Below are 13,943 nucleotides of genomic sequence, written 5' to 3'. Positions count from 1 at the left end.
ACAACATTATGTTGGCTTTTGGTTACATTTTATTGAAAGGGAGGGTAAGGAATGAGCATATGTATGTATATAGATGTATATGTGTGCACACTGAACATTTTATAATGCTCAGCATGCATTTTATAATATCTTATTTAATTGATCTTCATAAACAACCTTGTTGGGGTAGGTGCTATTATTATCCCCATTTTATAGGAAACCAAGGCAAGCAGAAGTTTGTCCGAGACCAGTTTCAACTCAGGTCTTCCTGACTTCAAGCTCAGCATTTTACCACCTCTAATGCCTCAGTGAGATTACATTTCTTAGGATAACTTGAGGCAAGATTTTCCTGCATTTGCTTTTATTTTCCCTCTATAAGGAGCACTACTGTGCTCCTTCTAGACAGTACACTAAGCTATACCATTGATAGCTTTAATATAATGATATATGTTCCTGTTAACCTTGAATGATATAAGTTTTAATAGCTTGCTGTCCAAACTCTCTGCCAACTACAAAGATAATTTAAAAGAATTAATTTTTCAAGTTTCTACCCTTGGTTCCAAAAGACTTTACCAGCAGAATTCAGGCCCTAGCAAGTCCTCTTCTTCGAGTCTATACCTCACTATAGCTGATTTTCTGTCTCATAAAGACCAGCGTATATAAGTTTAGAAAAGCTAGAAAATTAGCCACAAATAGTACTACAGTAAAATGTATTTCCAAAAAATAAAGTTTTTAAAGAACTCCAAGAATTTCCTTGGGATACTAGACACATAATTAGCTTACTTAAAGACTTAGGGCCATGTATGTCAATATCTGAATGTTTCAATGAAGCACTTTTCTGGATGTCACATAAAAATATGCTGCAGTCAGAAAAAAAAAAACTATAGGAGTCATATGTGTTACTGTACAAGAAAGCACCCCAGCTAATTGAGCATACCCTTCCACTGTGAAGTAGTGGCTCACATTTCTATTTAGCAAATATGAGTTTGACATAATACAAATCTGGAAACCTTTTAAAAAAAACTTTGAATAAGATTCAAGGTCCCTAGTTCAGTAGAATCTAAAGAGGAAGCAAAGCATGATCTCAAGGGGCATGTGATCAGCCATTTTCCCACAATATTAACCAACCTGTCCTCTCTCTCATCACCCCCCAAATACTCTGACTTATCCCTTCCCTCTGTTACACAAACTCCTGCCTCCCCAACCTGAGCCTTGCTGGCCCTTAAAAAGAATTAAAATCCAGCTTCTGGCCAGACAGAGACAACAACAGCTTTGTAGGTGCGGATGGGAAAATCCTTATCCCCACCCCAAAATTAGCTAGTGGCTTGTGGCAAGAACCATTAAAGGGTAGATTTTGTGTGTTAGGACTGTGATGGTGAGTAAAAATCTTGCTACTTCTCTACCACCACATAGACTTTTTCTTTATGAATAGGCCAGAGTGAGTTACACAGAATGAAAAAGCACAGACGAATTGTGAACTACTTCTTTGGTCCTTTTATATGGCCCTTCCCCCAAACTTCAGCTCTCTTCCAAACTGCCCTATTACTATTACGGGTACTGCTATTCTTTTAATCATCCCTGTTTGTAACCTCAATATCATACTCCACTCTTCACATTATTTCACTTCTATGTTCAATAAGTTACCATAAATTGTCATTTCCAACTTCTCAACATGTTTCTAGGAGACAACTACTACTCTAGTTCAGATTTTCATCATTTCTCTCTTGGTCTATTGTAATAAATAGCCTCTAATTAGTCTCCCTTTTATTCTCTTCTGTCTCCAACCTATTCTCCACACAGATGTCAAAGTGATATTTCCTAAAGAGCAGGTTTGATCATTTCACTCTCTGTTTAGCAAACTCCAATGAGTTTTATTATGTGTATTATGATTAGTACACTAGTAAATTTTATAATTTACTCTAAAATACACAAATTGGGATGAGGCGCATGCTCAAAAAGTTTAAACCGATAGAAATATACAATTTAAAAGTTTGGAGACTACTGCTAGCTTTGAATCAGTTGGAATTTGGACTTTCCTGTTTCTTTTGCCTGAAAAAAAAAAAAACAAAAAACCTTTTATCTATATTCTGGGCCTTGCAACTTGATTGGCTAATGACTTGAGCTGACTAAGAGGTATGACAATGCAAATGCAATACATATAAAATGTATTAATATCAAATGAAATACTGCTTCTAAATGCAAAATTCCAATGAACCACAGGCCATCCCCAAGACTTCAATATAATCCAGGGTCATTTTCAATGAATGTGTATACCTCCCCTCAAAAAAATTCATTTGCACATGAAAACATTTTGCTGTTATGTAAATTCATTCACAAAAGTCTTTCATGTGAGGTATTTGGTTCAGTGGTCCTACATAGTCACAGCTAAAGACACTGGTGAGAATACTGCCTAAAGCTAAGGATTAATGTAACTGTACAAGAATAATAAGTGCCTAAAGTTTAAGGATTAAGTGATTTATGTCACTGTTCAGAATTGAGTTTTTCAGGAAAAGGCACTAAGACTGTGATTTCATCAGTATAGAGTACTACTGAGGAAGGAAATTCTCTATACAAATGCAGATTGACATCTTCCCAACAATTTATAATCATAAAGACTTTTCATTTTTCCTAGCAATTATTTTCTATTTATCCTGTATATAATGTTTTGTTTATTATTTCCCCCATTAGATGGTGAGCTCCTTGAAGGGAGAGGCTATCTTCCCACATCCCAACCCCTGCATCACATGTTGTGGGTGTTTCATGAATGTTTATTGACTTGCTTGCTTTGAATTGCTTAGAGCATTATGATGTTAAATTATTTTCTCTTAAGTCACACTGTTAATACTGCCAGAGGTGAGACCTGAACTCAGGTCCTTCTGGCTTTATAATCATTGTTTATCCTCTATTCCATACTGCCTATCTTTAAGGATACTGTTAACAAGAGATCCAAACATGTGGTTTGTGGTGGTTCACAACATTCCTGGGTGCAACCAGACTAGATTAAAATGCAATTTGGAAATATTTAACAATATAAATAGAAATACAACCAAAGGAGGTAAGGTTAATATGTGCTTTTCTAAGTCAATATGTGATCCACAGGGATCCTTATATACCACTTAGGAGCTGCAGTTTCTATTTGAGTTACATTACTGCTATAAACAGTAAAAATAAAATAACCCAGTTTCACACCACTTTGTAGTTTACAAAATGCTTTCTTCACAAGAACTCTGTGAAATAGTAGTGCAAGCATTATTATCCCAATTTTACAGATTGAAGAAATGGGGACTGAAAGAGGGTGTCATAAAACTAGTTCATATTGCAGGTAAGATTAAAAACCAAGCCTTTTGGTTTCAAGCCTAGTATTTTTGTATTGTTCCATATTACCAATTCAAGTGAAAATTAGAGATTTTATGTTGTGAAAAATCAGCATACGTTAAACACTATTTCTATTACATTTTTCTTTTGAATCTAAATACTTGGAAAAAAAGGAACTTCTTTTTATTTCCTACTATATATATAACATTTTGAGCTTTCAAGAATTATGGTGCTTACTAGTAGCAAAGAAAATGTTTTCTATTGGCTGCTTATGACATGACAAGCACTCTCTTTGGGAATCCTCTTATGCATCAGAAATGTTGAATTCTAGTGTCATTGACTAAGAAAAATGGATAGGAAGTAGTTCTAGATGGTGCTTAAACTGCTGCGTGGGAGTGTTTTTTTTTTTAACAGTTTAACATTTTCATAACTATTGAAAGGAGTGATTTGTTAAGTGATTTATTAATGTGCCATGACTATTGCTGAGGTCTTATTAACTAAATAACCCTTCCCCCCATCAAAACAAAAGTACAATCTATCTTCTATATGATCTGTGTAGGATTGGATGACTTCATTGAATTTTTTTGGGTTAAGTACTGCAAAGCATCAACAAATAGAAACATGTTTTGGTATTCTGAGAGATAATTCTTATAATAAAAATATTTTACCTGACAGCAAAATACAAAAAAACTTAGACATTCTTGTGTTATGAACTTATCAGAGAATTATGAGAGAAGTAAATTAGGGGAAGTTCCATTTAGCAATAGAGAGCTTAGTTTAAGAAACCAAAAACTACTGTTGCAAATAAAACCAAGTGCAAAGAATCACAGATTTGGTACTACAAGGGACTCCAGAGGACATCTAATCCAATTCCCTTATTTTATAGGTGAGTAAACAAAGAATGCTTACAAAAGTCTTACAGGTGTAATGCCCGAGAAACTGAGGCAAAATAGAGATTAGAGAGTTTTTAATATTTTATTTGAGAGGGAGATACTGTACTGGGGGCATGTTGCCCCCAGGGCTGATGTCTCAAAGCATCCAGCAGTGAAAGTGAGTTCCCAATGACATATATATGACTCTAAGCTCTGTTAGACAAAGGAGAAGGGGTGGTGGCGGTGGGTAGAGTCCAAACTGTGGTGATTGAGGAATCTCGAAGAAGGGACTATCAATCCTGTTCTGATAGATTGGGGGGGTAAGACTATAAATTCTTACAAATTGGGAGTAAAGGAGATAGTCAAACTAGAGCCAGGAAGTCTAGTGAGATAGACAATGCCAATTAGGTATCTGAGATAGGACATCTGGAGTTTTATATTTTGGAATTTCAGATCTCCACAGCCCTAATTATCTCAGTCATAATGATTAGGAAAGAGGGTTGCAACTGAGGGACTGAGGCAGGACAATTCAAGGAACTGAGCCAGAACAATTTAGGGAAACTGAGGAAGGACCATTAGGGAACCTGAGGCAGAACAATTAGGAAAACTGAGGCAGGACAATAAAAGGGAACTGTGACAAAACACAGGCAACAAGTAGCAAAATCAAGATTTGAACACATCTCCTCAAAAGACAAGTCCCATGTTCTTTCCACTGCAAATACACAAATTAAAACATTAATCTTTTATACTTAAGAATCCATATATATTTATTTTTGCATCTGTATTCATTATTATTTTCTTCTTCAGCTTCTAGAGTTAGGAGGTAAATGGCTAAACACCGATTTTGGTGTAAATAAAACAAATACAGGGGAGGAAATGAAAGTCAGTAGCAAACACCTGCTCAGCTCCATGTTATACCTTTCTCCCGAGTAGGTCTACATTTAGCTTTGAAGTGCAAGACTTATACTGTTATGAGTAGTTGTTCTGGGTCGAGTACATATTTGTATATATTTCAACTAGGTGATAAACTTCCTGAGAGCAAGACCTAAGTTTTTCCACTTTTGTGTATTTTAAATGGCTCTATCAGTCAATCTATATACCTATTATCTACCAAGTACTGAGCTGCAAACTCTGGGGATACAAAAAGAGGCAAAAGGCACTCCTTGCCCTCTAGAAACTTACAATCTAATGGGAGAGGCAATTTGCAAACAAATATGTACAAAGTAAGCTAAATACAGGCTCTTGTTATTTAGTCATTTTCAATCATAAACAGTTATTGTGACTGCTTTTGGAGTTTTCTTGACAAAGGTATTGGTGTAGCTTGCTATTTCCTTCTCCAACTTATTTTACAGATAAGGAAATGGGGTTAAGTGACTTGCCCAAGGTCACACAGTGAGTAAATATGGATTTGAGCTCAGGGAGATTAGTCTTCCAGACCCCAGGCTTCCAATAAAATATGGGATTTTAGTTGTGATTTAAAGGAAGGTAGAAAGATCAAGAGTAGAGCAGAAAAGGGAGTGCATTCCAGTCCTGATGAAGAGAGTAAATGTCCAGAGCAGAGAGATAAAGTGTTAGTTTACAAAATGGTGAGATCAGTGTCATTGGATCAAAAACATGTTGAGAAGTAAGGTGGAAGGATACTGAAAAGATTAGAGAGGGCTTGAGGAAGGGATTATGGGAAGGACTTTAGATATTTAATTTAACCACTGTTAAGTTCTTAGGATATGTGAAGTCTAACTTGAGAAAGAAAGAAGAAAAAAAGGAAGGAAGGGAGGAAAGGAAAGAAGGAAGAAAGGGAGGGAAGGAGGAGGGAAAGAAGGAAGAGAGGGGGGAGGGAAGGAGGGAGGGAGGGAAGGAAGGAAAGAAGGAAGAAAGAAAAAAAGGGAAAAGAGGGAAGGAAGGAGAAAGGAGTAGAAAAAATATACTGCCTTTAAGCAGCATGTCTTTTGTGTTTAACACAGACAAAATGCTCCCTAAGTACTTCCTGAGCATTTGGTCCTTGGGAAATGGAGCTGACCTGAGAAAGCCATTCTCTCATTCAACAAATGTTTAAATGTCTGTTATATAATAGTAAAACACTGCTAAAATTTGGAAGAACTAAAAAGGGTAGATAAGATGATCTCTACCCTCAAGGAGTTTACTGTTTGGGAGGAGAGCTAATACATGTGCATAAATAGTTATAATCTAAAACAGAATGTGGTAAATGCCTAACAGATGGGTGAATGGGTTTTTTCATGGATTCGTAGTGGGGAAGAAATCACTTCCTGCTAAGTATTTTGAGTAAGAATCAAGAAAATAGAATGAATGGCATTGGAACTAGATTTTGAAGGATAGATGGATCTTCAATTCCAAGTATGAGAGGAGGGCACTCCAGAGATAAAAATAATTTGAGTAAAGACAAGAAAATAGACCAACTGAAGAGATGTTTTGGGAATCATAAGTACAGTGTCCACCTTTCTGTGATATAGGATAGATGAGGGAGAATGTTGCACAGCTAGGCTGAAAAAGGAGATTGGAGTTAAACATCTAGACTTTTGCTTTCATGATCTCAGCACCTGAATTTCATGGAAAATAATCGAAATAGGTAGCATTATATCATGTAAGCCATTATTATATTATTTTTTCTGATAAATGCAGCATTCCCTTTAATAAAAAAAAATCTCCCATTGTATGGCTCCCAATCACATATGGAGGCATGAACGCCCCACTTCATTTTCTAGTTTCTCTGATGACATCCTTTACGCTACTTCTCCAGAGCAATTTTTATTTGGTGATATGTTGCAATCTACTCCTGGCCATCATGTGTCTCTCTCTATTGTCCTTTGCAATACTGCCTGTACTTTCAGTCTTTGGAGGCATTTGGTCTTAACAGAAAGATAATGATTTGTTTTTTAAAGAGCAAAACCAAGAAAATGGGTCTTTGTTCCATGAAGAAGGTTGTAAATGGAGAGAAGTCATTCAAAGGCTAAGTCAACATTATCTATTCTTTTCCATCTCTTCATTTCTGACCCTGGTTCATCATCCTTTGTCAGTATCTGTCTAAAATACCCATATTATGGATTCAATCTGTGAATTTTCCAATTTCACATCTTGGACTGGACTGTAGGAATCTGTCACTTATTTGGTTCTTCCTGTGTAGAAAAGCTAACCCATTTGGATTGTTCATGAATCTCTTCTGTGATGCTCTGCATCTATCATCCAGGGCTTAAGGCAACAGGCACAATGTCATCTTCAAACAGAACTACCCTGAGGACCTTACCATCTATCAGAACTCATTCTTTTGAACTCTGTGTTCCATATCTTTTTAGATAATGGAAAATTCCCTGGACAAGATAATTACTTTTATTCGTTCACAATCTTAGCTCAAGAACAAGCTTTCAAAGTCATCCAGTTCAATTTCCTCCTTGTATAGGTGAGGAAACTGAAACTCAGATAAGTTAATGACCTGCCAAGGGTCCCTTATGGTAATCTGAGTGAGCCTAGGTAAGTTTTTAACTTCTGAGTGGCAAAACCACCCAAATCTTTTGACTTCAATCAGCAAGCATTCTTTCTACTGCTACTGTTTTGTGTCTCCCTTGTTTTAACATATATATTTCTGCAGTTACCACTTTCAAGAAAACGTACATTATTTTGACATACACATGAGACATACCTTGTTAGTAGAACAAGCTTTTAAAGTGTGTTTTGTTTTGCCAAACCCAATGTTTCCTTATAGTCAATAAACAATAAACACAGCGGGACTTTTTTATTGTATATACTTTTCAGTCAATTGTGTGACTGTAAAGATTTTATTTGCTGTAGAATATCATTTGTAAAAGCCTACTTATTCTCTTCTCATTTCTTCATCAAAGGGACCCTTGGTATGTGCATGTAAATTATTCTCATAAAAAGATTGCAGAAATGTGAAAGTAGGCCTGAAAGACACAAAACATAATCCTTAATAAATCACTTTTCTTAGAGTATATGGAGACCATTGAACTGGCAAACATACATTTCCTTCCTTTTCTATATATCAACATAAGAAAATAAATGAAAGTGGGCTATAAGTTTATACAGCTTCTTTGAAGAATTGCCCCATGGAAGGTAAATATAGCCTTGCACTGTCATGCATTGCTTTTCTTTCAGTAATAATGAATTCATTCCTATTAAAATTTAATTGAAAAGCTTTGATGATATTTAAGCTTTCACAGAAATGTAAACTACTGTGACTGCAATTCACAATGCATTTAAAACAATTATTCTTTATCATTAAAGTTAATAATATGCACATTAACCTCTTATGTAGTCTAAATCAATATTGTAGTTTAGAAGATATGACCTCTGCACAGCTTTGTCTAAATATTGATTTCATTGTCATTTGTATAAGGTATCAAACAAATTACATGCCGTACTAATATCATTAATGCTGCCCCATGGAGCCTTTGAATTTGTGAGTTCTTATAATACATGACATTACATTACAAAAATATTGAGGACATCACAGAATATAATTGCTGAGTGAGCTAGATTCCAGTCTGGCAGAGTCACTGTAGGCAGACCAGAACTTTCAAACCCTTTGCCCTGGATAGACAGACAAATTTGCTGCTCTTTAACATGCAGATGAGTTGTCTGTTGATGTTCCTTTTCATGTGGAAGAATTTTTCTCCTTTTCTGAGCCTGATTTACTGCATATATACACTATAACAAATACAATGAGAGAGCAGAGTTAAGAAAATCCTTAGATGACACAATATATAGAACACATAGCATACATACACACATACACACATTATATATAGATATGTGTATATACATACATATATACATATATATGTACACATACAAAATCAGCATTCAGTACTGTATTTTTCTCCAAATAAATTTGTTTAGGAATTCCCACTTCATTACTAATTGATCAAATGAATCAAAAGCTTTATAAATGAGAGCAAAGTACTTTTCAAATCGTCATTATAGAAATAATAAATAGATATTTAGCCATGGACAAAGAATCTCCTTTTCCCTCTATATTTGCATTTGTATTAAATTTTAAACTCCCCAAAAGTCTAAATTAACAGACTAGTTGTATAATTTGCTCTCCATTACTGCACAGTTTCTAAATTTCTAATGAATTAGAATGATTGTTCTGTTCATCCAATTATATCTGAGCAGCAACAACAACAACAAAAAAGTAAGGTTGATATTTTGTTCCTTAAAAACTCTTTTCATGGCAAGGAAACAACAGCTATAGATCTTCACCATGTCAGCTGAGACTAGTTTTATACTAATGCTTTTCATCTAAAATCTCAATCTCTCCTTGCAGGTAAAAGTGACCCGTTCTGTGTAGTAGAATTGAACAATGATAGATTACTGACCCACACAGTCTACAAAAATCTCAACCCTGAATGGAATAAAATCTTTACCTTGTAAGTTTGTCTACTTCTTTAAATAGTTGAGAATAGTTAGGGGGGAAACAGTTTAATATGTGGCATTTTCCCTAGAAGTCTTTTTTGATTGAGTCTTCCATTTTGCTAAATCAACTTCAGTATCCATATGAAGTCTGTTCCTTCCTCCTGTGGAAATAGGACAGAGGTTTTTACCACATGTTGCTGGTGTTTGTAGATGATTTAAAAAAAATAAAAATCAACTGAAGGGTTTCCCCTCCTTAAACGAATCACTATATCGCTACTTTCTTTTATCCTTGCTATTGAAACTCTCTCCATTTGTGTTGACACCAAGGCAGACAAAGCTCTGTTTGTTCTATTGCGAAAATCTGCAAGCAACTCAATCAAGAATCCAGCAGATACTATTTTTAGTGTGTTTCATTTTTGCAGAATAAGAATATTAAGTATTGTTGTTAGTCCCCAAACATCCTTTGAGTTAATTTCCCTCTTGTTTTAAAACTTTGAAATTTTTAGACTCCATCCAAGGACACTGGATATTCTGTAGCATCTTACCCTTTTTCTATTGGGGCCTGAGTAATGATGTCTAAACAAAAGAAAACTCCTGCAAAAGTTGTCCTGTTCATGAGGTTTTTGTCATGGTTTTAGTCTTTGTCGATGAAGAAACATGCCAAATTCTTCACTAATTTCTTTTTTTGGTATCTTCTCAAAGCTTGTAGCTAAAGCTTCAGCTAGCTGAATGATTGTCTTTAAAGAATTCCACATTTTTATGAGACCAAAAGCTAGCTTGGAAAACAGCACTTTTAAGATGGCTGTGGAGAGTGTTTGTTTCTGGCATGCATAATTGTATGAATTGGTTTGATTATTATCAGATCCATTAATTGATTGTGCTCTGATAAAGCCTCTTCTCACATGTGGTTGTGATTTTTCTCTAATGAATATATTCATTTTTGTTTTCCCTTAATTCATGTTTTCTTGGTAAGCAGTTTGATCAAAGAATAAGTGCTGTCAACAATTTGGTTTTATTTTTCCAAAAACAAAAATATGAGGAGCTCACACAGTCTCTTACAACATATGTCATCTGCAGAGCATAATGGAACAGCACTTAGTTTCTAAATCCCAGGACAGTATCATAGCTATACAGACTTTATTCTGTGCTTCCTGCTCTTGCAGGAAGCATTTCCTGTTTTATGTTGAATTTTAAGTTTCTGATTTGGGAAAAAAAAAAAAAAAAGATATTTAGCCAAAAAAGATACTCTTAGTTTTAAGAGCAATCGTTCAGTCTTTTAATTATACTGTAAGGCTTACAGGCATTATATTAGTTGTGTAAGCATATTCATTTTATAAAACATCAAATTTAGTGGAGTTTGTGCCCCAAGTTTGAGAATAGGAGGGAGGAAGGGAGTATAAAATTGGGAGATAGAGGAAGCAGGGGGGAGAAATGGTCTTTCCTTTCCATTTCTGTGTCATTTCATGATGATTTTTAAAATAACTTATTCTGATCATAGATCAGGTGGCTAACTTAAGAAATAATTCTGGGCAGAATCTTTAAAGATGGCGAAATTCCCCAGTAATAGACTCTCAAATTGCAGTCTATTCAGATGCATTATGGGAGATTCTGATTTACACTGTCTTTCTTCCCTCTTCCAATATATAAAATCAATGGGGGACAGCTGACTTTTCAAAACCCCTTTTTGTCCATGTTAACCACTAACGAAGGCATTTTTTTCTGCATATGTTTATTTTCAATATAGCAATATTAAAGATATCCATTCGGTACTTGAAGTGACGGTTTACGATGAAGATCGAGACCGAAGTGCTGACTTTCTGGGCAAAGTTGCAATACCGTTGCTGACTGTAAGTCTCATCTACCTGACACCCTGTTCTGTGATTGCTTTTGCTCAAGGAAAAAAAAAATCCTCAGCCCTGTGTCTGTCATTTCTCAACCAAGGTCTGTAATAAGAACACTAAAAATTTTAACATACTCAGTTCACGGCCATGTTGAATCCCATGATAGTTAATTTTTCCTGACAGACTTGATCCTGGTAATGAACAGGTACTTGTCAGAATTGCCACAGTTGTTTTGGGTTCTCTGTCAGTTTCAGCAGCTGGGGGTCAAAGGTCACTGGGGGAGTGTATTCAGTGGAGACCTCGAGACAGACGGCTGTCATGTCCTTTTCCCGCAGATTCAAAATGGTGAACAGAAAGCCTACGTCTTGAAAAACAAGCAGCTGACAGGGCCAACAAAGGGGGTCATCTATCTTGAAATAGATGTGATTTTTAATGCTGTAAGTCTTAACTTTGGCTTTTTTGTACTGCTAAAGAGTTCAGTTTCATGAAAGCTTTTGTTCCTGATTTGTAGAGAATTTCTGTCATTCTTCATTTTCTCTAAACCTTGATGTATACTGGAGAATACTTCTCTGCCTCTGCATGGCACACCCACTCTTTTTATTACTATGCAGGAGCAGCAGCAGCAGCAGGAGCAGCAGCAACAGCAATAGAGGTTGCAGCAGAGGCTGCAGCAGGGGCTAGAGCAAGGGCTGCAGCAGAGGCTGCAGCAGGAGCTATAGCAAGGGCTGCAGCAGTGGCTAAAGCAAGGGCTGCAGCAGAGGCTGCAGCAGGAGCTAGAGCAAGGGCTGCAGCAGAGGCTGCAGCAGGGGCTAGAGCAAGGGCTGCAGCAGAGGCTAAAGCAAGGGCTGCTGCAGAGGCTGCATCAGGGGCTAGAGCAAGGGCTGCAGCAGAGGCTGCTGCTGCTGTGGCTGTTGCTATTGCTCCTGCTGCTGAGCTCCTGAACTGCTGCTTATGTAAGAGATTGAAGCTCATGCATGGGGAACTTTAGACATTTATATTTTATGAGCATGGCAGCCAGGACTTCGAAACTTGGGGAAATCATGGCAAGTTGAACTATGTATAACTAGTAAACATTAGTAAAGAGAAATCCATAACATAGACACATATTTTGATATATAGGTGAAAGCCAGCATCCGAACATTAATTCCCAAAGAGCAGAAGTACATTGAAGAGGAAAACAGACTCTCTAAACAGGTAAAAACAAAATAAAATAAAAAGATTATTAATAATAAAAAGATTCCTCTGGGGAAAACTGATCTGATCAGAGAAATGTATACCTAACTATTTCAAATAAACTTTGGGGAAAATATAGTTAGATCATCAGATAATGTGAAACTGTTGTGGGTCCTTCAGAATAATCCAAGGGAAAACCAATGGGAGATGAGGATGGGAGAAAGGTAATACAGATCCTGATAAATATTCAGATGTTGTAGAAGAAAAAAAAATGATCATTTTCACATAAAATATATTTTTTGGTTCCCATGAAATATGTAAATGAACATATCCCACATTGAGTTCATATGTATGTACAATCCATTCACAGGTGCAATGCAGGTGTATGTAAATTGTACTTAGAAAAAGTTTTTTTTTTCTTTTTAAACTGATGAGTGATGGATGACTCCATCTTTTTATGAGCAATAAAGTTGTCATCTTCCTGTTAATCAGGTTTTAAATGTGATATTACTTTAAAAGCAAATACATTAAAATCTTTAGCTAAGGCCACTGAATACAATAAATTTGATTTTTCATCAGATGAAGAAAATGCTTGTCATTTTAAATTAGATCTGTTTCCAAATTAAGATGACGAAAAAAGTGCAATTACATTGCATTTTTAAAAAAAGTTTGCATTCAAATGAATTCTTTTTAGTTTGACTGTAAAATTTTACTCTATCAATTTTTTTTGTTTTGTTATAATGATAATTCTTTTTAAAAACTGTTTCTATACTTTTCAACATTTTCAAACCTTTTGGATGCCAGGAATCCAATCAGTTTGAGTTATAATAGACTACCATACTCTTTGATATGATTTGAATAATATAAATAATGGATTAATTATAAATGCAGTGTTATTTCATTTTAGAACCTACATGCTGCACTTCTCCACGATTATAACAAAACCATTTCTTAAAGTGTCCATCAGTAGGAACAGGCAATGAAAACAACCCCAAATACTTTATTTAGTCTAGAATATGAGCTCCTTTTCAAAATCTGTTAATACCCATTCATATATAGAAACACACACATACACACACACACACACGCACACACTCATACATACACATACACACATTTGTAAATGGTGATCACAGTAAATTTTACACAGCTACTTCTCATCTTAAAAATATCAGACTGACATTAGAAAATACTTTAATTTAGCAAAAAAAGGGCATTTAAAAATTAACCTGCAGAGCTAAACTGAATGATTGATGTAGTTCTGTCATTACAAATATTGCCAGTGATTCAGTAAGCCATAATTCTTACAATTTTATTTTATGACAGCATTAAAATCAAACTGAAAGGAAATGATTCACTCCCCTACATAATGGTT

At 35.5% G+C, this 13,943-nt stretch overlaps 1 protein-coding gene across 11 annotated transcripts in view; it reads left to right on the top strand.

The window, feature by feature from the left end:
* Positions 1-13,943, top strand: part of MCTP1 (multiple C2 and transmembrane domain containing 1) — a 679,042-nt gene that overhangs the window by 466,554 nt on the left and 198,545 nt on the right. For 10 of the 11 annotated variants that reach the window (XM_031949501.1, XM_031949457.1, XM_031949335.1 and 7 more), the window contains 4 exons: positions 9,466-9,568; positions 11,299-11,401; positions 11,731-11,832; positions 12,515-12,589. In XM_031949501.1, the coding sequence (XP_031805361.1) occupies positions 9,466-9,568; positions 11,299-11,401; positions 11,731-11,832; positions 12,515-12,589 (383 nt within the window). The remainder of the gene's footprint in view (positions 1-9,465; positions 9,569-11,298; positions 11,402-11,730; positions 11,833-12,514; positions 12,590-13,943) is intronic. The other variant, XM_031949363.1, reaches the window with a different exon arrangement.

This window comes from Sarcophilus harrisii, chromosome 1 (assembly GCF_902635505.1).
Source record: "Sarcophilus harrisii chromosome 1, mSarHar1.11, whole genome shotgun sequence".
In the NCBI taxonomy this organism is placed as follows: domain Eukaryota; kingdom Metazoa; phylum Chordata; class Mammalia; order Dasyuromorphia; family Dasyuridae; genus Sarcophilus; species Sarcophilus harrisii.
The sequence above is the reverse complement of the archived record's forward strand: the minus strand, read 5'-3'. Positions and strand labels throughout refer to the sequence as shown.